Source organism: Aptenodytes patagonicus, chromosome 13, assembly GCF_965638725.1.
Source record: "Aptenodytes patagonicus chromosome 13, bAptPat1.pri.cur, whole genome shotgun sequence".
In the NCBI taxonomy this organism is placed as follows: Eukaryota; Metazoa; Chordata; class Aves; order Sphenisciformes; family Spheniscidae; genus Aptenodytes; species Aptenodytes patagonicus.
The window spans coordinates 7,746,791-7,770,081 of record NC_134961.1 but is presented as its reverse complement, the minus strand read 5'-3'; the positions used below and the strand labels follow the sequence as shown (position 1 = coordinate 7,770,081).

General features: G+C 57.4%; 1 protein-coding gene across 4 annotated transcripts in view; it reads right to left on the bottom strand.

Annotated features, from left to right (window-relative positions):
• MAP2K3 (mitogen-activated protein kinase kinase 3) overlaps positions 1 to 19,551 on the bottom strand; it is a 35,406-nt gene extending 15,855 nt beyond the window's left edge. Inside the window, exon 1 of one of the 4 annotated variants that reach the window (XM_076350672.1) lies at positions 19,488 to 19,551. In XM_076350672.1, coding sequence (XP_076206787.1) covers positions 19,488 to 19,503 — 16 coding nt within the window. In that variant the 5' untranslated portion in view covers positions 19,504 to 19,551. Of the gene's footprint in view, positions 1 to 4,415; positions 4,719 to 12,830; positions 12,901 to 18,118; positions 18,156 to 19,487 lie in introns of those variants that run through there. The other 3 variants (XM_076350675.1, XM_076350671.1, XM_076350673.1) reach the window with 3 other exon arrangements.
• Between the last annotated feature and the right edge of the window lie 3,740 nt (positions 19,552 to 23,291).

Genomic DNA, 23,291 nt, shown 5'->3' with positions numbered 1-23,291 from the left:
GGGGCTGGGATGGGGGCTGAAGTGATACAGCTGAGAGCGTCGAAGTCCTGATCCCCCCCCAAGAGAGACAAGGGGGCAGCTGCGCTTTGCAGCTAAAGGCAATTCTGGCTGCACAGACCTGGAAGATGCATTAAAAAGCACAAACAGCAAGGTGTGCTCCAGGCACCGGGCTGGGAGCAGACAGCTCGGCATGGCCTTGGACAGCCCTTCAAAATGGCTCCTACCTGCCTGGCTCCCAGGAACAGGCATGCGGACAAAGTCCAGCACTGCGAAGGCTGCTGGGGAAGGGAGGGGGAAAGGCGAGGAGCTGGGATTTCAGCAGGAGAGACAGCACCATGCGAGAGCTCCCGCAGCAGCAGTGAGACAGAATGACGATACTTGTCCAGCATGTTCCCAGCACAGCCAGCCTCCGTCCCCATCCCTGTCCCCCGCCAGCTCCAGATGCCTCAGCTAAAACAGGTGCCTGAAACTCACTTTACCAGTCCTGTCCCTCCCCAAATGCAAACCTCGCTGAGGCTGCGGGTGAAAGCTGGTCTGCAAGATACTGCAAAGGTCCCAACTGCGGGACCAGCAGCAGCCCTCCCTGCTGAGGGAATCAGCACGGATCAGTCCATATCCCCATCTTATCTGCCACCTTTCCTGCATCAGAGCCGGCCCATAAGGTCTGGGACCAGCGCAGTTCCTGTGAGCTACAAGAGCAATGTGAACTTCCAGCTCAATGAAACCAGCCAGCGAGCCGCTCCACCCCAAACCGATCCCGCTTGGCTGGAAACCATCTCTGGAGACCTGACCATGTCACAGCAATCACAGCTTCTAATTCGTGAGCCTGCAAAGTTTCCCTTCCCCATCACCCACCCAGCAGGGCTGGAAAGGGGACTATCAATAGCCCAGCATGCCCACTGACGACACTTTGCAAAATACCTGGTTGAGCAATGACAGGAGCAAACGCAAAACGGAGCCAAAGGAAAGATGCCATCCACGGGTTCAGAAGTGCCTCCCCTTCCTGCACCCAGCCTCTCGCTACTCAGCATGGGAGGCTGACCACAGAACCTAAAAACTGGGGTCCCCAGAGTCCTTCTGCACCCAGGCAAGCTGGGGAGCTCACCATGAACACACATCCCATCCCATCCAGGGGGATGGATTTAGCTCGCTGCTGACCAGGAGCCTTGCACTGAGCATTTCTCCCCCGTGACCTGCTCCGAAATGCAGACAGCGGTTTGCATGCAGCACCCCCAGGCAGTTACCTGCCAGACCTCTACATGAAGCCCTGAAACGTCCCCCATCCCGACCGATATTTTGCTTAATCTGTTTGCTCTCCCTCTCCCCAATTGCCATAGTAATCCTGCAGCCGGCACAAAGCACCTTCTGTGCCGCTGCTACCCTGGCAGTGCCGGCCGCAGCACGGTGACTCACGCGGCGGGAGCAGGGTCCACACGCTCCCCGAGCCAGGCGTCCCGCAGGCTGCGGCATCAGCCCTTCCTTAGCCCTGGCTGTAAGAGCCAGGCCAGAGGGAGCTGGGAGCACCCAGCCCGGGGTCAGGAATCAATGGGGCGCATTGTTCGGTGGAGCCCAAGCTCACAGACAGGAGGATTTGCAAGCGCGGGTTAGAGGGCCAGCGAGGGATGGGGAGATTCCCCGTTACAAACCCCCTGCACCATACAGGAGAGTCAATTAACGTCTCTGCGCATCAGTCATTCCCCGTGAACTCTGCTATAGCAGCGGTCCTGCACATCAGCCCACTTCCCTGTACCCCCAAACCGCTGCCCTTCACTTCCCAGCATCATACTGCCAGGGTCAGTGACAATCCCCTTCCCACCCTGCCACGCCTAGCCCCAAAATGCATTTCCTAGCTCCAATCTGAAAAAGCACCGATTAAACCGGAGGTATTCTGCCACCACTCCCAGGCTCTGGCTGGGCCACCTACGCTGGTGGAAAACCCAGCTCAGCCCATGCCTGCAGGAATAAAATCAGCCACGATGCTGCCCTGCAGACGGGGGAGCTGAGGTGGAGGTTGGATTCGCCTGTTACAGCTCTCCCAAAATTTGCCACGAGCTTTCCAGCACCCTGCAGGCTCGTCTGAACTCTTGCTTCTTGCTGCAAGCTTCTCCCGCTGCTTGCAGCGGCAGCGGCATGGGTCTGGCCAGGCAGAGGTGGAGTAGGCAGGCACCACTTCCCCTTGAGCACAGCCCGGAAAAAAAAAAAAGAAAAAGAAAAAAAGAAAAAAAAAAGAAAAAAAAAAAGAGACAAGCAGTCCTGCCCCGAAGCTCTGCACAGCCTGCTCGGGACAGGCAGAGCCCTGACACGGGAGGTGGGGGCACGGCACAGCCTCCTCGCTACTGCAAAGCCCAGCGATCGCCCCTCAAGCACCCAGAGGCTGCCGGGCTGCCTGCTGCAAGCCCCAGAGCTGGATGCATCACCCCCCAGGAGGTGACCTCGTTCTGAGCCTCTGCAGCCCCCCAGGGAAAGCCCACGCGCTGTTTCAGGGTGAATGAGGTTGAAGGAAGGACTTGGGCAGGCGTGGGGGGACAAAAATAAAATGGGAGGAACAAAAAGGCAGTGGGATGGGCATGACAAGACCTTGCAAATCAAGCCCTTCTGTCCCGAGTACATCCCAGGGCAGCATTTGCTTTTAGCCCCCGCAGGCAGCTGCTGTCAGCTCCTTCTCACCAGCAAGGCCTCGGCACTGTCTCTCCCACGTTTGGGATCCCGGTAGGGTCGGTGCAGGAGGAATGGCTATAATGTGAAGAACGGTTTATGTCACCTGAAAATCCTGGAAACACGCTAGTTTCCCAGGGCACTGGGCTCTTGCAAGAGGAATAGCTGCAAGCACAAAGCAACACAGTTCCCCTCTAGAGATCCCTCCACGTGGGCAAAAAGGCAGCAGGACAAAGCGATTTGGGGACACGTCCCGGTTACCCCTGCGAGCCCCAGGGCTCCACTGCCAGCCCTGAGCACGCGGGACGGCTGGGCGCTGCCGGCACAGCGCTCCAGGCGGCGGAAGGGGCTGCCGGCCACGGGGGCACGCGGCACAGCGCCTTGCGCCCGGGCAGGGGAAAATTAGCTGACAGAAGTTCCTGGTGCGGATGAGATTGTAACCCACGTGATGCTGCAGGCACGTAACTGCATCCTTTATGCTAAGAAAGGAACCATTTCCTCCTAAAGAAAGAAAAAAAAAAAAGCCTAACAATTTCTTTTCTCATGGTATAACCTCCACCAGCTAAGAACTGAGACAGATGTTTCCTGGAACTGCTTAATTCAACATCTGAATCCTCGTCTTTGCCACCACCAACTCCAGTCCTATTAAGTTGCACCTCTCCCCGGGAGGTTTATCCTTCCCACTCCGCTGGCGTGGGTGGAGAGAAACGAACAGGACAATCTAAAGAACTGTAAATAAAACTATTTGCCTGAGCCGACCTTTGAAATTAAACCTCTCCGCTGCCTCCCCAGGGTTCTGGTTCCAGCCCCAGGTGAAGTCCTGGGGACGGCTGCAGCACGGGAGGCTGCTTCCAGAGCCACGTCGCTTTGCTAGTGCCAGGGAAAATGTTTCGGATGCATCCCGGTTCTCCTCGATCCGAGGAGGAGAGTCAAATGCCATGGATGGGGCAGGAGGCTGGATCCCAGCCCTGCTGCAAAGAAAGAGCTGAAACAAAAAAGCATCCAAAAAAAAAAAAAGAAAGGAAGAAATTAAAGGCAGGGTGCAAAGCAGAGAGGGGAATTTGTTTGCTTTGGTCATGAGAGCCAGCTCCTCACAGGCACACTTTGTGCTATTTTCCACTGTTGAGGGTGGAAAAAGCTATCTGTGGAAGTGGAAAAAAGGCTCTCAACCTGCCGAAAGCCATCACTCATCGGCCCGCCGAGATCCTGCTGCAGAGAGGGGCTCCTGCGGGTCATCGCTGCCCCGCGCTCTCCACTTCTGCAAAAAAAAGTTAGCGAGGAGGAGGAAAAAAACAAGCTTCAGAAAAAGCCCCTTTCAGCCTTAAAACAACCTGTCGGCCTGCACTGAATGAGAGCTCCTGACTGCCGGGGCTGCCGTGGGCGCCCGCCTTTCCAGTGCAACAGGCTTTTTAGCAGGGGAGGACCACGCAAGAGCTGCTGGAAAACCCTGCGTCCCAGGAATGCAACCAAAACCGGAGCCAGGAGCTAGCTTTACCCACCGAATATTCTCCTTTAGCCATGCTAGATTTTTTTTTTTTTTACAATTAAGATGCCAGTGTTTCAACTCCCCCCCGCAAAACATGCAAGTTTCCAGTGCTTTAAAAATAGCTCCCCAGCTGCAAACACCGACCCCCCACCCAAGCAAGGAGAAAGAAGTAAAACCACATGGATTGACCCAAAAAAGTTACATGGCCTCTTTTAGCATCAGAATCAGCCCTTCACTCTCCCCCACCACGTGTTTTGGAAATTGCAACATCTACCTTGCTTCTTGTCCATGGTTTCCCAGAAATGAAGAACAGCGCCGGCACGCCTGGCAGAAGAGAGGGATGGCGGGGCGGGCTGAAGGAGGGAGGGGAAAAAAAATCCCGCAGGATCCAGCACACGGCACTTCTTGCAAGCACAGATGATTATTTTCAGTGGGAATGCATGGCCCGAAGCGCTCGCCGGCTTCACGCAGCTCCCCTCACCCGGCGACCCCAGCTCCCGGGGGTCCGCGAGGCTGCGAGCAGCAGCGAAGGCGAGCGGGGGGAGACAGGGAAGGTAGCGCCGCGTTCCCTCATCGGCAGCTGCCGAGGTTGGCCGGTCTCGGCTCCGATTACCCTTGAAAGCTCAACAGTTGTAAAAACTGCAGCGGCGAAATAGCAGATGACGTCAACAGGAAACTGGGGGGGAGCCAGCTCCAGCTCCGGGAGCCATTGAAGCACTGGATTGCTACAGTGCATCCCGGTGGGACGCGTTTTCTTCCGACAAATTAAATCATTCAAGCCCGGCCTGCAGGCAGAGAGGCAGAGCCCGCTCCTGCCTCCTCCGTCCCCCTCCCCAGGCATCCCACCTGCAAGGGAGCGACCCTTGCTCGAGGACAGCCCTGCTGCCACCCAGCATCAGCCGGTCATCAGAGCAGAGGGAAGCCCACGCTCACTGGTTCGGGCGCCGAGGGGGTGCCGGGATAGAAAGAGGTCGCATTTCTTTGTGCTGCAGGTGACACGCTAATTGCTTTGCCGCTAACAACTATTACCACAACAAATAGTAGAAATATTGTTCCATGACAATACCGGCACAGAGCTTAGCAGCTATTCCAGGGTGACAACCGAGACGGCATCTCTGGTGTCAAAATATAAATTGCTGCATGGATTTGGCTGGTAAATAGCAAAGGAGAGAGATGGAGGCGGGGGTGGGGGGGGGGGTGCAGAAATCATTCATTTCTCTGCAAACACATGCAAGAAAAGCCGTGGCAAAGTATCGCTGCTCTTCCCCTTTCCCTCAAAACCAGCTCGGCAGAAGCCAGTGCTGATGTTCCTGATCAAAGCCGGACTTGGCTTTGACAGGCTGCAGTTTTGTTTTTGATTTCCCCATCAGCCTGGAGGGGAGATACTGTACCAGCTTCTTTACCTTAAACTAATTATAGAAAATATGCCTCCAGTTCGCTCCTGAGCTATTCCCTAACTTGCAGGCTGTGCCGGGCCATACACATTTGCAGGCAGAAAAGTCAGAGGTCAAGGTAAATGCACATACCAACATAATGAGTGACTCTAATTTTAAATAGTGTTTATATAAGCCCCAGAAGGACTGCAGAAGATATTTTCTCAGGCGCATTTCCACTCCCAGGGTATAGTTTCAGGCACGGATCATCAGCACAGAAAGGATGCTGACACAGGAGCTACTATCACAGATGGCACCGAGAGCTATTGGCACCCGTCCCCGGCACTCCTGGGGAGAATGATGCTGCGTTGTCCTCCTGTCATTAGCCCTCTGGCTTGACAGCTAATTCCCTGACCCAGACATAAGACGCTCCAAGGATCTTTACAGACACCCACAAAGTCAGTGCTGCTTTGGAGCAGAAAGTCCCTAACCCAGCAGGTGGGATGGGAAACACGATTTCCTTTGAATTAGTCCTGTTGGGTTTCAGTGCCCAAGGAGCAGGGGCGGTGTAAAGCAGAGCTTCCCCACATCTCAAAAGCATCAAAAAGAAGGGGGGGGGGGGGGGGGGGAACAAAAAACAAAACCAAACCCAAACATCCTTTCAAGCCTCACCATTGGCAGCTCTTTCAAAAGTTTGCCAACACAGTAGGAATTGCCCGGCCTTGAAAGACACACGCCATTTGACACTAATCATCCAGCCCTTTATACGCTACTGGCAATCCCGGAGGAACAAAAGGCATCAGGTGTTTCACTGGTGTTAACAAAACCTCCCCACGCCTCTGGGCTGGGACATCACCCCGTAACTGGTGAGGGAAGCCGGGGGAGCAAATCCTGCGATGGGGAGAAACCAAGGCACTTGCTGCAGGTCCAGGTACGCTGGGGCAGAGCCAGGGACAAGGCGAGGGTCCGGTGGGATGGCAGCCACGCTCCCAGCAGCCTCCTGCCAGTGGGCTGGCTTGAATAAGTGGAAGAGCACACCCTTAAAAACAGCAACGAGCTCAAATAGCGCCCTGCCAATGCCAGGCCCCTCTCCCCACCCTTCCCCTGCGGAGAGGCAGCGTCTCCCGAGGCCGGTTTGGTTAAGGCTGGGTCACCATCGCAGCCGGGGACCGGGGAAGAGCTGCTTTGCCGCAAGCGGCAAAAAAGGAATGCCCCATTTAGGGTCGGCAAGGAGCTTTTTATAGGTGCGTGTTTGAGGCTGAGCAAAAATTTAAGTTTCACCTGCCCTGAAAGAAGAGTCACTGCCTAAGCAGGAGAGGGGCGATTTTCACGGGATACCTCTTTCCCTCTATTCAGAGAAAAGTCCACGCACCAGCTGGCCGTGCCGTCCCAGCGCCACGTTGCCCAATGCCCACTGCCCCTCGCTGTCTGACTGGGAATTGCAGCGGTTTCCCTGGCCAAGGCTGTAACGCATCCGCTGCCCCAAGCCCGGGATGCACCTGACTTTCCACGTACGAGGTGCCCATCCCACAGGAAAGCCCCGTGTGCCCGAGCCATGCACGGGACCCGCAGCCTGGAAATTCTGCAGCAGCTCTATTTTTAAACAAAGCCTTTGAACCGAATCCAATCGGAAAGGTAACAGGGTCATCTTTCTCATCCCCTCGGACGGTGCTTGGGGATGATCGATCACCGATACCGTGCAGGATGTCACACCGACGGTGCCACCGGGGCTGGGTGAGGGGGAGACCGATGCAAGGGAGAAGGGTGCGACCTCCTGGTACCCAGCAAGGGATTTGGGGACAGGCACGTTAACCAAAGCTACCCAACAGCCAGAGGCCGACATTCGCGCTGCCACCTCTGGGGCTCGGAGCCACGCCCGGCCTCCGTGCACCAGCCAGATAACGCTGCCACGAGCCGCGCCGGCTCTGCCGGCGGCTCCGGGGAGGATGTCACCACCCAGTTACATTCCAGCTGTATTTTTAGGTTACCTGCATAACCCCGGGGGCTGGAAAAAACGTTTGATTTTGTGTTTTGTTCCCAGGTGGCAGCTTGCTATCCTGCAGCCCCGTGACGATGGAGCACACAGGCTCCCCTCTGAGAAACCCACACGAGCAGAGACCAGACTGCCTTTAGGAAGCTTAAAAGCACCAGCTAGCTGGCATCTGCACTATGCCATTATAGGACACGCTACATACATGCCAAGACTCGTGCTGCTTCGCCCCAGAGCTTGTGCAAAACCCCAGTGCGAAGGTGGTTACGGTCACAGGGGCACCTCTTTGGAGCAGGCACCGAGCCAGGGTGCAGGCAAAGCAACCTCCGCGGGGCTGGAGACTGCCTCCTTTGCATCCATCGCTCCAGCTGGGTTTTCTCCCAAAAAAAAGCGAGGGCAGAGGCTGCACCTCCTCAAAGCTCAGCTGCAGCGCAATGCCAACATGGACCCACCGAGGGTAGGCTGGGGGGCGGTGGGAAAACGGTTGGGATGGGTAATTAACCCAACCCACGGCTCATCAGGAACCACGGAGCTAGGCGGCGCACAGGTCTGGCCAGCCCACAGCGTGCACGGCCAGCGTGAAACCCACGGCTACAAGCCATCTCGTGGGACCAGCACAGGCTGCACCGGCTCAGGCTGCACCAGCTCAGCTGCAGATGCTGGCGTGCTGCCACGAGACAAAGGTCTGGAAGCAATCGCAACCCCGATGCCTTAACTGTTAGGAGAAGGCAAAGGAGACGGTGCTTAGAGAGGAGCAAAGAGCATGCTAAAAAAAAAAAAAAGAGAGAAAAAGGAAGAGGCAGAGCCACTGTCACCTGTGCCCATCTCCCTGACAGCATGTACCCAGCCCTCCCCGGAGCAATACTCCTCCCTTTGATTTCTCAGCCCATAGGCAAAGCCGTGAAAAAATAAAACCTGTTTGGAACTGATGTGACCGGCTGGTGACAGTTTCCTGATGGGAGAGAAAACTTAAACCATTTTTGGAATAGATCAGCTTGACAGGAGGCACACGGTTAGTTTTTTTTCTTTCTGGGAAAGGAAAAGAATCATTTGCCTTTTTAATTGTCAGCTGTAACTCAACTCCAGAGTCAATAGACACTCTTTCTATCCAAACTGGTGCAATTCAAGTACTTCCAGGTGTCCCCAAAACTCTGTAAACTTGGCAAGAGGGCAAAGTATTCCCTCTCTGCTTCTAATGCAATTCTTTAAAAAAAAAAAAAAAAGCTTTCTACCATCCTCCCTCCAATTTATTTTGGGCAGGGATAGAGTGATTTCATCTCTGCAAATGATGTAAGACGGAGCAGGCACCTGCTCTGAAAACGGAATTTATGGAGGGGGGGGGGGGGGGGGGAAAGGAAGGCCTCGCTGTCCACAGCCACCTGCTCCAGGAGAGGGGCAGAAACAAGAGACCGACCCAGGTGCTTTCCTGGCCCGGAGGCTTCAGGCAGGACTTTGAGACCAGCATCTGCGCTGGAGAACGGGGCAGGCAGCTGCTCCGACGGTTCGCAGTGACGGTACCCTCTGGGACCTGGAGGGTGACATCCCGCCACCTCGTGTTTCTTGCTCCCCGATGACTCGGGACCAAGCGGGCACAGTTCACATGCTTTACGCCTGTTACCTCACCGCAGATGTTACAAACTCAGCTGGGGGGGATCCAGGAGCGAGAACAGGTCTGTCCATCATCGCCAGCCACAGCACGGCACAGGCAGGACCGACTCCGCGCTCTGCCTGCCTGAACCAACACGCACATTTATGCCAAACAGACCCAACAAGCTCATCTGCCATTTTTACCGTGGTTTTCCCCAATTACATCCATGCCAAGATGCTCTCCCCAGCTGAGACAGAGGAACCCAGGGAGCACCCAGGCACGGCTCAGGAGAGAGGAGCTTCTCCACCATCCCAGGATGCCCCAGGGATGTCGCTGTGGCTCAGGCAGACAAAGCCTGCACATCTTCAGAGAAAAACCTCTGATCTCTGGCAGTGACCCGGCACTGCATCTCCGGGGTGGAAGAGCAGGGAAAACCTTCAATTATTTCTTTCGGAGCAGGGTGCCGATCTGGCGGCTTACGGAAAGCAGCAGGCAAGCACCACGGTACACTCCCCTACATCTCCTGCTGTCCCACACCAATTCTTTGCTCTTTTCAGTGCGTCTTTGGTGCCATCCCTTTCCCCTGCCTCTCTCACCCTGTCCCGTCCCCAGCCCAGGGAACCAAGCAAAAGACTCAAATGCAAAGGGCTCATCACACCAAGAGAGCTGGTGTAAAGCAGACACAGCCAGTTGGAGCCCCCAGTTTCTCCACTGAGTTTTTCTGTGAGAGAAAAATCCACCCCATCACGAGGTAAAGGGGGAGCCAGGAGGCCTCCCCGGGCTCAGATGAGACAAAGGAAAAACTGCAGGCTGAGAGCAGCCAGGGAATATGGAGACTGTCCAATTCCCCTCAGGCCACCGCTCATCCTTATCTCCATGTAAAGCCTGTTACCACACACAAACCCCAGCGCCCAGCTGAAAAGCTTCAGTCTTAACCACTAACAATGCTCCCAAGTCAAGAGAGGCAGCAGGTGACCCGTTTGGTCCCCATGACCTGCTTGCAACAGGGGCCACGAGAAAGGGCTGATGTACCAAGGGGAGAGCTGGCTCCCGAAACTCCCAGGAGAGCTCAGCCGCAGCGAGCCGGACCTGCAGCCTCTTTTCCTGGCATTAACCACACCATCCCTCTGACCTGCACTGCTCTCTTGCTCTCCCATTGCTGCTCTTCTGCCCCAGAGGACAGATGTATGTCCACATTCCCAGAGCATGTCCCACACCCAGCTGGTCCATGAGATCAGCTCCTGCTGCTCATCAGTTTAGGAAGTTAAAGTAAGATATATCTATCTATCAGAGAGAGAGAGATCTACATATAAAGAGAAGCACCACATGCTTGCTAAGCTTCACATTTTGCAGAAGTCACCTGCAAACATTTCTCCTTTGTTCCTCCAAACTCCCTGCTGCAAAGCTTAAAAATCCCTCCCCAGTTAAAGGCTGGACCACCAGCACGCTGAAAGTTGCTGCCAGCCCCACTGCCCAGCATCACCCTGCACCATCCCCTCCCGCCTCACCCCCTGCGGGCTCTTATCTGAGGCTGCAACAGCTCTGCGTGGGGAAAACACCTATTTTGTGATGGATTTGCCCAGTACCCACAGGGCAGCTTTGATTCATGCCTGGGAAAGGCAGGGGCTCCACGGGCGACATGCCCGCAGCTCAACGGCGTTTCACCACCATGGTCCCACGTGGCCGCCGGCAGGAAGGGCACAGCCTCGCTCCGCTGCTTCCCTTTGGGTGGCCTTTATTCCCCCCCCCCCCCCCTTTTTCCACTCCTCGCCTACCTCTCTTGAATCCACCTACTGCACTGCAATTTTTCTGACGTTCGGGGGAAGTGAGCGTGGCAGGCTTTTCCTAGTAAAGCCGGATTAAAGAGCCGTCACTCCGTCCCAGGAAGCCAGTGGTCTCCACAGACAGGCCGGTCCCAACGCATCCGGCTCACGTTCCAGCTCACAAGCTATGACTCAGTGCAGTTCAGCCTACAGCTTCTCGTGGGGCACACTTAGGGCTTCCAAGAACCATTTCCATTTAAATAAGAAATAACAAATTTTTTTAAAAAATCCCCTTTCCCCCCCCCGAAGAGCGAGCCTCGCATCAGCGTTTTGGGGAAAGGAGCAGGGCTCTGTGCGAAATGGCAAGGAGAGGAGCTGGGAGGAGACGTGTGAAACGTCAAACCTGTTCAAGATAAAGGGAAACGCAGGCTGGCTCCCTTCCCTGTGACGGTTACGCACAGTTTCCCTCGCTGAGCTGCGACTGTAAAACCCCACAGGGAAATCCACAGTTACCGAACAAGAAATTCTTTCTGGATCCAAAATTAAGGGTAAACTCTTGCAGCAACGTGGAACGTACACGGAAAAAGAAACCACGCATACAGGAGAGCAGCGGGAGGAAAAACTGAGTCTTTTTTTAGCACCTTAGCAAAGCACAACGCAAGGCCGATAAGAGTTTCAATTAATAATCACTCACAATTTCTGCCTGGCGATTTCTAGAGGCACCTCCTCCAGCCTCCGCTTTACTCTCATCACCCAGGCATCCTTCAGCAAACCAGGCAAGAGCAAGCATAATTAATACCTGTGGAAAGCTTCTCTTGGGCAAGAGGCAGCCTGGCCACGGCACAGCCTCGCAGGTATCCTCGGCTTGGAGGACAACCCCAGCCCTGCCCGGTGCCAGCCGTCCTCCGGCACCCGGTGCTCACTACTGATGCTCGAGGCAAGCGATGCTCACAGCCAAGCAATCGCAGGGATCAACCAAAAACCTGGAGGAAACGGGCTGCAGATGCTAATGAAGAGTTAACACAGGGGGCTGTAGAAGCAGCAGATCTAAAACACCCACCACCGCCTCCTTTTTTGGCAGCCTTAAGGCAGCGTGCAGCTGCTTCCAGCCTTAAGGAAAATGGGTGCTGCCAAAGAGAGAAAGCCAGAGCGCAGAACGGAGGCTGGTACAGGTCCGTGCTGGTCCACCGGCAGCATCATCACCCACCTCCCACCTCCCCCCAGCACCCGCATCCTCCTTTCTGCACCGTTACATCATTTGGGTCTTCCGACCACCGAGCTCTCACCGACAGGGACGGCGGTTGGCAGGGAGCATCGTGGGCAAGCCAGGTACGGATTCGGCACAGGGCGGATGATTTTAGTTGCGGGGAGACCAGGGAAACCTCGAAAGCCAGCTGAGCACACGTGCACATGCACAAAAATGCCTTGCGCTGCCCTGCCCTGCGCTGGCAGGAATTTTCTGGGTGCAAGCACAGGGTTTTACAAACAGGCACGTGGGGCTGGGCCTGCCACCTACCCCCCCGAGCACCTTTTAAAGGTGCTTGGAAGATGACAAAGAACAGCCAAAGCAACGTATCAGCACAAGACCATTTAATCTTTGGCTGAGGTGCAACTTGGCAGCATGTCAGGAGAGAAACCAAGCGGTCCGCAGCGGCAGGGGATTTTTAACTATGCAGAGCAGCTTTCTTAAAAAGCCTTGGTGGTGAGCACATCTGGCTCTCAGAAGAGCCACGTCATTTTTAGTGACGAGCTGCAAAGATGTCCTTCGGGACAACACACCCCCCTGCACCGTGGGGCACACGTTCAGGACTGACTCAGAGGGACCACCCTCGCCGGTCCTCGGGGCTGCACGCTCTGCTGCTCCATCGTCTCCCTCTCAAGCCTCAGCTTTGTCACTCTGACACCAAGTAAACCAAGATCTCCATCCCACAGCAAAAAAATACCTCCACCACGCGGTGTGCTTGCCCTTCGCTACCTTTAATGGGAAACAGTCTCCTGCAGGGAGAGATGCGTGCAGCAGGAGAGGACATCTGCTCCGGCTGCTTTGAGATGGATGACAGACGCCTTCCAGCAAGCCAGGTCAGGATGCTGCTATCTCAAAGGGCTGCCATCAACACCAGTAAAGATGACCCACCGTAGCCGACTCCCGCAGCGCAGGCAGGCTGCTCCGTCAGCCGTCCCCGCGAGATTCGGGCTAGGAGGGAATTTATATACACGTACCACAAAGCAGTATCTAAGTGGCCTGCAAGCCCAGACAAGCTGACACTCCCTAGATAACCTCGTCATCCTCCCCTAAACCACCCTCAGCCCATCCACGTAACCAGCCCTGCGTGTTTATGATCTGTCAGACACATGACTGTCACCTGCCAAGCCCTGCAGACGAGCTTCTTCCCCTCCTGTCCCTCTGCCCTGCACCGCGGGTCACTGCACCGCCGGTCCCACCCGCACCCGTCACCGGCAGACGGTAAGGGAGGACGCGGCTCTTGGCACCGCCGAAGAGATGCCGGCAGGACCCCATCCCAGCTGCAGGGTTGGAAATCTCCGAGACCTTTATGGGAATGAAATACAATCATTAAAAGCTGCTTTTAAGTTTCCTAAAAGATACGACAGGCACTATCAAGGCAGGAGATGGGACAGGCAAGGTACAAACGCCCCACAACAAGGGACACTTGTTGCCCAACAGGCAGCTCCCAGGGAGGAGAGGGTTCGAGCACCACCATCATCCTCGGAGAGGTTCATCGGATACGAGCAGTTAGGCTGATGCCAGTGCCAAACCACAGCTAAGGTTAGCAGCCTCTGATGGGAAATTACTTGTATTCAGCACTCTGGAGGCTTCTTCCTTTCCAAAACTAGATTTTTCTTTGGTGGTGGTGTGGGGGGAGGAAGGGTGGATGCTCTACAAACAACTTCTGGTAAGTTTTGTCTCCTCCTCATCCTGCCTCCTCTTCCACTCAAGTTATGTTTTTAACAGAAATTTATATTTAAAAAAAAAAAAAAGCATTTCCCTTCAAATGATGAAATTAAGGCTTAGCACACAGGACAGACCTAGTTCAGCAGCGACCTCCCAGAGTGCAGTGCAGGCAGGAGGACGGAGGCTGCGGCAGCCCGGCGGGTGCCGGACCCTCCCCAGCCCCTCGTGCACCCTGCCAGCTCCCAGAGGAGGAGGAAACAGCCAGGCCATCACCTTCACGCTTCTCCTTCCCTCGCTCCCCGGCGAGCGGGGCTATAAAGCCGTTGCTCCCAGGGACAGGAGGGAGCCAGGGGCAGGGCAGAGACATCCCGCTGCACCACACCCCAGTGCACCAAACAGCTCCCCGAGGTCACAACACTCACATTTCGGAGAAACCGAACTCCAGCACTGGACGTCTTTAAAAACAAGATCGAGTGTCTCTTTACACAATCTGGCTTAATTTGCCCAAAAGCTGTTGGACCGGCTGCAGTAATTCCTGGAAGCAACGTCCTGACCTCCAGCCGAGCACGATGCTCGCCATCGTCCCTTCTGACCTTAAAGCTCATGATTCAAGTGATTCCCCGTTTCCCCCTACGTTAGATCCAGCAGCACACAAGGGCAATCATGCCACGCAGAAAAGCCCACCAGCCTCCAGAGCTTGAAAGGGACGTGCTCTTCCAAAGCACCGACCATCATCTCTTGCAACAGGTCGATGGGAGCAGACAGCGCACAAAGGAGCGCTGTGGTATTATACCCGTGGATTAATTGAGCCACACGGACAACGCAGCACAGGATCGTGGGGGGAAAAGGGTGCTGGAGAGGGTCCACCTCCCCCCCACCTTCACACCATCTTCATCCCACTGCAGGTCCAGAACCTCACCCACTATTAGGCAGCGATTTCCTCCCTCCCCTACCTGCTGGGACCACAAGACCCCCCCCAAATCCCGCCCTTCCCCTCAGCCACACCATAACCCACTGCATCCCGCATGGGCAGCAACTCTGCTCCAGCCTTGTGCTTGACAGAGGAGCAGCTGCAAATGGAAGATGCGGGCAGGGAGCCCTGTCCCAGCTCCAGGAAAGGGAGGAAAGACTTGGACCCACTGCAGACTGAGGCCAGCTGGGGCCACAAGACACTACCATGATATCTGAGATAGCTACAGCACTGCCCAGTAATTACGGTATTCCTTGGGGCGACGAACATTTAGACTCACAATGCTGCCACGAAATCAGTGCAGCATTGTCCCCATGCAGATAAGGGGCTGTGGGGAGATGGGGTATCCCCCAGGCTGAAAAAAGAATAGAAACTTCCAGTTTACACCATAAAAAATTCTCTCTGCCCTCTCTCCCACTCAAAATCCCTAGCTAACACTCGACCAGCACTACAGAGTTTTGTCAGCAAAAGAGGTAGATCTAGCTCCATACATACCCACAAGCAGTCCTGAGTCATGCCAGTAAAACCCCAAACTTTTTGTTGGTAGAGTAAAATCACCTCCCCAGCCAACGCAAGTTCCTCTCCCAGCTCCTTCCCCAGCGAACAGCCTGCCCGGGCAGTGCCTTATTAACACCAGTGAAAACCATCTTCCGTCCAAAAACCCACAGAGCCCCACGTCTGCAGCGGTGGCTTCTCAGGTCACAAAATCACCAGGACCAGACACCCGCACCCATTCCCAGGCACCCAAAGAGAAGCTCTACAAAGCACATAGGAGTTTTCTCCAGCAATAACCACCTTTGCAAACAATGGGGGCAAAGCAAACTCTGGCTCAGCCCTGGACTGCAGCCCAGAGCTGGAAAATAAAAGCAGCAGCCTTCGGGGAGAAGCATTATCCACTGAAAAAAAGCAGGGGAGCATCACTCCAGGGAGGGAAATGGATTGCTGAAGCACAGCTAAATATTTATCACGTCCAATGTGGTATTTTCCAGGCACCCACCGTTACGCTAGCAGAAAGCGGCACGAGGAGGAGGGCAGGAGCAAAGCGCTGCGCTCTCTCTATGACTGTTATAATTAATTGGATGCAAGCTCCGTGATGCTTCAGCTAGAATTGAAATAAAAACCTGGCTCTGTGGGTTCAGAGCTCCCAGCTCTGCCACCCCCCTGCCCACGCACACCCAGGGGACACCGGGCTGGTGGCTGCTCTGCCTGGAGGCGACGGGAGCCCGAAGCCAAAGCCCTGCTTCTGCAGGTCACGGCCCCACGTATATTTTCAGCAGAACTGCCTTTTTTTGGGTTGGTGGCAGGAAAAGTGTGAATGGCACACGAGACAGTACAGGATTCAGAGCCGACCAAATAGCGTAACGGTGGTGTGCTCCTGCAGAGGGCACGGCAGGGACCCGTCCCCACCGCTTATTTACCTACCCAGATTAGATGCACCACCAGAACAAGTACCAGTTCATCCCCGGCTTCTGGCATTTCTCACCGCTGATTTTTCCAAGCCTCGGTGTCAAAGGAGAGCTGCCTCCCCAGAAACACAGCCTGGCTTAGCCAGATCCTGCCCCCTCTCCCAGACAGCACCTATCTTCCCGCAGGAAGATCTCTCCCCTAAAGAGAAGGACTTGCTTTTGAATTACTCGGGCATCGGCGCTGGGTGAGCCCAGGGGAGGCCAAGCAGGTCTTCTCCCTCCAGACCCCATGTGCATCCTCCCTCTCCACAGCTGCATGGCCACTTTTTCCAGAAAACTCCCCATTTTCAGGAGTCATGCGCCTCCCCGCCAGCACGGCCCTGCCTGTTCCTCCAGGAGGGGCTTCCCGGGCATCAGAGGCCACCCGAGTCACAGCGACGGGCGCACAGGTCTTCACACGGGCTGCACGCGCAGGCAGAAAATACGCCTGAAGCCCCAGAGGAAAGGTGGCAGCCCGGATTTGTACACAGAGTCTAACACAGACCCTGCACCCTCCGCCACGTTTCTGCACGCACCCAAAGGCTGCAAAACTCCCCGAGGCTTCCTCCCCTTCTGCTTTAACCTCTTGGATACAACACCCCTCCCTTCACAGCATCCATTTCACCGAAAAAGGTGCAGACTTTGTTGGAAAATCATGCCCAGGACCAGCCACGTGTTGCAACCTGCGGCTAGAGGCTGTGTCCCTTGCAAAGCTCTGCAAGGACAGAGGGGCAGCTCCGGAGCTTTGCCCACAACTCCTTCCCTCAGTGCCACCCATTCCATGAAACACAGCTCGAGGGAGCTCTGGTGACCTGAGACAACGGGGAGCTTTTGCATATTTTAGTAAACATCAGACTTGACAGTGCAAGATAACACGGAAGGAAACCAAGCGACGTTTTCCCACACGCTTGACCCTGCGAGATAATTTGGATCAAGCAGATAGGAGCAATGGGAAGAGGAAGAAAGCCGAAATCCTTCCTAAGCTTCGCATAATCCCCAGAAGGTGTTTATCTCACAAGCTATGTTTAGCGCAGAGTGAGGCACAGCTCTCGTCCAGCACCATTCCTATCGCGCGTGTCACGGCCAGCCACGCGCATCCCCAAAAACTCCTGAGGCAGGAGACAACCCCGTGACTAAGCCAAAATGACAGCAGGCGAGTTTTGGTACGCATCTGTCATGGAAACAGCCAACCTGGGAGCTTCAACGCAGCACCCTCCATTTACCACCATGATCAGCTCAAGCCCAAGAAGGGAAAGCAACCAGCAAAAGGAAACCTGAGGCCGCTCGCTGAATTTCCCTAAGGAAAGTTACGGAAATTTAGCTTAAATTCCGGCCACCCAAAAGGAGAGGCAGAAGGAGCTGCCGCGAGCGCTGCCAGCAGCGTCCACAGTCCCAGCAGCAGATGCAGGCACTCGGACCTACAAGCATCCCTACGCGGCAGCGCACAGCCGGCAAACCCGCTCGGAGAGCTGGCGCTTCCGAGGCAGATGCAGAACCCAGGGGAGGCACAGTGAACAGCCAGCGGGACGAGAGGAGGGGGTTCTGAAGAGGCAGATGCATTACACACGCTCAGGATTGATTCCCATGCTGAATGCTGCCCTGACGGAGGCAAAGGAGCTCGGGTCGGATGGGGACCCGGAGCTGCTGGTGCCAGCAGAGACCAGGGGCACTCGGCATACGCACGACACCTCCAGCAAAGGATATCGGGAATAATTGTATGAATGAACCGGCTCGTCACAACCAACAGCCCTGTGCAACCAGAAACCTGCAGGCACGGAAGGGTTCCAAACTTCCTCCGAGGAAAGCACCACGCTCCCAGGTGCTCCCGCAGGCATCGCCTTTTGCTGTCAGCCAGACTGCTTCCCCCAAAATCCTCCCGGGGCCCAGCTCGGGCCTCGTCTCCCGCGGATCACGAGCGGTCCCTTGGCCAGGCTCACCTCTTCCTTCCATCCACACACCGCCCACGGCACCTGCGAGGCCGAGCGAGAGGTCTGGGCTCGGGCGTCCCGGCGAGAGCCTTTTTAAAGAAGCCGGGTCGATCCCTTTCGACGCGGGACAGCGGCTGGAGGCATGTGCTCCTGCCCGTGAGTCAGCAGCTCCGCTCAGCAGCCCTGTAAATCGCTGCTGATTCACACCCTGCTTACACAGCAAACAGGAAACTCAGGTCCACATTCCCTCCGGTTAAGACGCAGATTATTAAAAAAAAAAGGGGGGGGGGGGAAGAAATCACGCCGAGGTGCGTTCATCTGCTCACATGGTCCCTGACTTCAAGTTTCCAGTGCATCGCTCCCGAACAAGGAATACCCCTCAAATTTTATTCCGGTGATAAGAGATTGGCAGCGACCGTCCTCCCCGCGCTCCCTCCTCCGTCACCGCTCACGGCGCTGATGCAACCGGCTCCCCGGAGCACCGAGACACCGGCGAAGCCGTGTCCCCGTCTTCCTCAACCCCGGCACGCCGGGGGTGTCATCCCGGGCCGACGCCCGCCGGCCGGCGCCCACCTCGGGACAGCGACCGGGCCACCTTAGTCACGGCCACGCTCTATAAATAACACCCGTGACACACGGTCACGTTTGCCAGCCGCGTACGACGGAGACAACGGGGAAACTCCGCCGCGGCGTTCCCGGCCCACAGGCCGGCGTCGGCTCACGGCTCTGCCCCAGCCAACCGAAACGAACCGCCGCGCCGCGGGGACCGGGACCCTCGGCCCTGACCTTCCCGCCTCGTCGAGGCCCAGGCGAGGGCTCTGCCCGTCCTCGGCGCCCGCTGCTCCGAGCCAGCCGCGACGCCCGCCGAGCCGCCGCCGGCGGTTTCCTCGAGGGGGAAACCGGCAGCGGCGGACGAAAACTCGCACGTTTTTATCGTTCCCCGCGCCAAGAGGCGCCTCACCCCCGCCCCCCCCCCCCCCGCAGGCTCCGCGGGCCGCTCGCTCCCCGTCCCCTCCACGCAGCAACACGCGCCCCGGGCTCTGCAGCTCAAGGGGGACGCGGCAGCCCGGCCCCGGCCCCGGCCCCAGCGAGCGATGCCGGGCTGCAGCGCGGCCCTCAGCCGGGACCAGGCGCAGGGGGAGACACTCGGGGCCCGCGCAGAGGAAGCCCCGGCCGGCGGCAGCGGGGAGCCCGCGCCCGGCGGGTTGGGCAACAGCCCCGTCCCCGCGGGTTACGCCAGACCCGACGGCGCGGCGCGGCTCGGCTCGGCTCGGCTCGGCTCAGCTCAGCTCAGCTCAGCTCAGCTCAGCTCGGCTCGGCTCGGCCCGGCCGCAGCCCCGCTCCCCCCGGAGCCCCCCCCGGAGCCCCCGGGTCCTACCTCTGGGCAGGGACATGGCTGGCGGCGGCCCCGCGGCGCCCGGGCAGAGCGCGGCGCCCGACGGAGTCCGGCCCAGCGCGGCGGCCGCCGGGGAAGAGCGGTGAGGCGGGGCGACGGGCGGCGGGCTCCGCCCCCCGCGCGGCAGGATTGGCCAGCGGCGGGGAGGAGGCGTGGTTACGGCCTCCGCGGGAAGAGCTTCGCGGTTCTCGGGCACGGCTGCGAGGGTGAAGCGAGTCGGGCGGGCGGGAGAGCGGCGGTGCCGCGCAAGCGGGGCGTCCCCGCTGTCCCCGCTACCGGCGTGACCCCGCCGGGTCACTCGCGGGGCAGAGGTGGCGTTTGGGGCGCGGAGCCCTGCCGGCAGCACGGCCCGGGGGGCCCCCGTCCTGCGCCACGCCTCGCCCCACGCACCGGGCACGGAGCGTGGGGGCAAGGGTGGCGCTGGACTGGGAGTCTGGTGCTGTGCAGCTGAGACCGACCAAGCTCATCGCATCTTCCGTGGGTCCCTGTTTCCACACGCCGTGGGTACCACCGGTGGGTCTGGCTGAAAAATGGATGGGGATTTATTCCTCTCGGAATCACTGAGGAATCAATCCCTCCTAGCCCAGCAACGTGCCGTGGGCCGTCCCGGGGTGAGGGTGCTCCCCCAAACACCCGAGCTGGGCTACAGGACGTGAGTGATGCAGTTGAACAAGCAAAAAGGAGATGGCGAGTGCCGTTTTCTGGCTGAAATTCCTAAGTGGGATCCGCACAGATACGAAGGAGGGGTTGGAGGGGTGGCAATTGCAGACGGCCGTGGTGAAATCGCGGCTGGTCCGTCGCAGCCTGTTCTCAGCTTCGCGTTTCGCAGAGCGTTTTGGATCAGTCTGAGGGCTGGAAAACCCGCCTCAAAACCAGACAGCTCAAGGGAATCACTGCAGGAGGGAAGGAGCTGGGCGGGCTGGGGTCTGCAACTGTGCAGAGGACTGGTGCCTCAAACGGACCTGGAATCCAGCAGCGATGGCGTAAGATCCGGCAGCTGCAAACTGAAGCTAGAAAAGTTCAAATGGGAAATAAATTACAGGTTTTTTAATAGGGAGAGCAATTACCTTCCCGAGAGACGTAGTAGATTCACCACCTTTCAAGTCTTTCAACACAGGCAAGGAGTCTTTCCAAAAAAACTCCGCTCCAGTTCAACCACGGGGTTATTAGCTCTGACGCAAGAGCTGCACTTGTCACTGCCTGGGCTGGGCAAGCAGGAGGTGGGAGCAGAGTGGACCTTTCTGGCGTTTAGCCGTACTAATCTCTGCATCAACAACGGGGTTTGAACTCCAGCCCGGCTGATCCGAACGGGTTTGGGCTGGGCCAGTGTTCGGGTGCGAAATTCGGGGGGTGCCGCTGCAGGGCAGAGCATCGTTAGCACCTTTGCAAACGTGCAGCTGGACGTGGACCTGCGAGGACCGGCGGGACCGGCTTCGACACCCGGCCTCGGTGCTGGCGGCACCAGGGGCGTCGTCGTAAGCGCAGGGCACGACCCTGCTGTCCCCAAGCACATTGCGTGCTGCCCCATTCCCCCGCCTGCACCCCCAGGCACGGCTGGAGATCGCTGCCGGCCCCGGCTGCAATTACAGGGGTGGATGAAACAGCCGCCCGGCTTTTATTCGCCCGGCTTGAATCGCCGGGCACTTCACAAGCAGGGGTTTGTTGCCTGCTCCGAGGCCTCCCGGTGCAGGAGCGCTGCAGAAGCATGAATGGAAATTTGGGTACGCCCGGCATCAAAATCCGACAGGGTGGGAAGGTGTGGGGCTGGGGAGGGAGCCCGGGGACCCCCACGGACTGCGAGGAAGGGACCAGAGGCAGCATGTGGTCACCTCCTTGTCGGAGGCAGGGCATAGGGACCTCTTGGGAGCACCTCTCCTTTTCTTCTGCAACCTCTCAGTGCCTGCAAGCATGGCTGCTTTCGCCTGCACCTCCTCTGTCTGCCTGAGCCGCTGTCGTCGGCCCGGCAGACTCTTTGCTGGAGAGGTGTATCTGAAAGATCAGAGGCAGCTGTAATTGCTGGTCCGAGGCAGAGGGAATCATCACAGGCAAAGGCAGAGCGAAGCGTCCCAGCGGAGCCCGAGTGCTCCCAGAAATTTCAACACGGCTGCTGGATTTTTGGCACCCCTGGAAGGCCGCTCTGCGTTTCCAGGGTGCTGTAGGTAAACCTGCGGGTTTGCAGGCTCTGGAAGGAAAGCCCGAGGGAGGGAGGGAGGGAGGGAGGGAGGCGCGGGTGCGTCCCAGGGCCAGACCTCACCGGACATGCTGGGACCTTTGCTGCTGGCGCTTGATGCTCAACTCTTCGGCGCTGGCCCCTCGCTGCAGGGCTGTGCCAGGCTTGGTTCGGAAATCCACTCACAGCAGGACGGGGCATCCCCGGTGTCCCCGGCACAGCGATCGGGGGGATCGCCGAGAGAGAGACAGCGGGGAGCCCCTTGCCTTTGTCTGTACAAAACCTGCTTCTCCTTTCCCCTCTCTCCTAAGGCTTCCCAGCAAAGCGACTGACTTTCCCCCAAGCATCACTGTGCTGAAGGGCATCGGCGCTCCCTCACAGCTCCAAGCCGGGTGCAGGACTGGGCTCCTCTCTCCGCCTGCCCCAGGCTCCCCCTTGCCCTTGGGCTTGTGCCACTCATTTTTCTCCCTGCAAAATCGCGGCTGTACTTGGCCCGGCTGTTTGCAGCGTGTTTGCCTTCCCCTGCATTCCCCTGCTCCGGGTGTTTTGCTGTCTTTATCTTCCCGCACCGCCACACGGCGTGGGAGCACAGGCGGAGCGAAGGCTGCCAGGGAGGGGATGAGGAGAAGGACAGCATCTCACCACCGACATTTTCTAGTCTTTCATGAAGGAGGAGGGTAACGAAGCCCTCTTCCCTAGCAGACACCTATTTCTGCGGGCCGGCGGGTGCTGCAGGTGGGAGCAGGAGAGCGTGACCCCAACAGGCACAACACCAGCACCCGGCACGAGCACCGGCCGATGGAGCAGCACAAACCAAACAAATCGAGCGGCCTGATGAATTAATCAGCTGATGGACTCTAACTCGGGGAGCAGGAGCCAAAGGGATGAGTAAACAAAGGCCAAGCTACACGAGATGGTATTTAGGTGCAGAGTAGCTGCCAGTGAACTATTACGAGTTCCAGATTAATTCTAGGTGTTGCTGCTTTTCCTGTTGCACAGGCAGCCACCAGCCTGCCCCGCTGCACAGCCGGCGTGCAGACGCCTCGGACAGGCTCAGCTCCTACCTCCGGGAGCTTTCAGTTCAAATATATCGAGGTGTTGCTGCTACAGCTCCACGGGCATGGAGACAAACCCCCCTATTTCCTCCCCCGGTATTGCACGTGGTGGATACACCGAGGTTATTGGGCAGACCCTGATGTACACGACGTCGCGCATGGAAGCTCAAGCGCTTCTGTTTTTGAGGGTGCACTTAGTGCAACTGTCCCACAAACAGTGATTATGGCATGTGTCCGTCCCCCCCCCAGGCATCCGTGGCGTCCCGTGACAGCTGATGCACAAGGTTTCCTTTGCTTTTGGGACCGCTGGGACGAGCATCTAGAAGCCGGCTGTTCGCACAGCAGTGTGGGCCACCCCGACAAGCCTCCTGGTGCTTTCCAGGGTTTTCTGTGCTGCAGGGTGACGGGACGTGGCGCCGCCCCGCAGCGGGGCACTGCCGGACCCCCCTGTCCTGGGAAAAGGCCTGCTCCTGGGGGGACAGAGCATGGCACGGGGGCCGTGACCTGGGGCTTCCACCGCACCCCGCAGTGTCGGTGCAGGGCACCGGCACAGCACCAGCC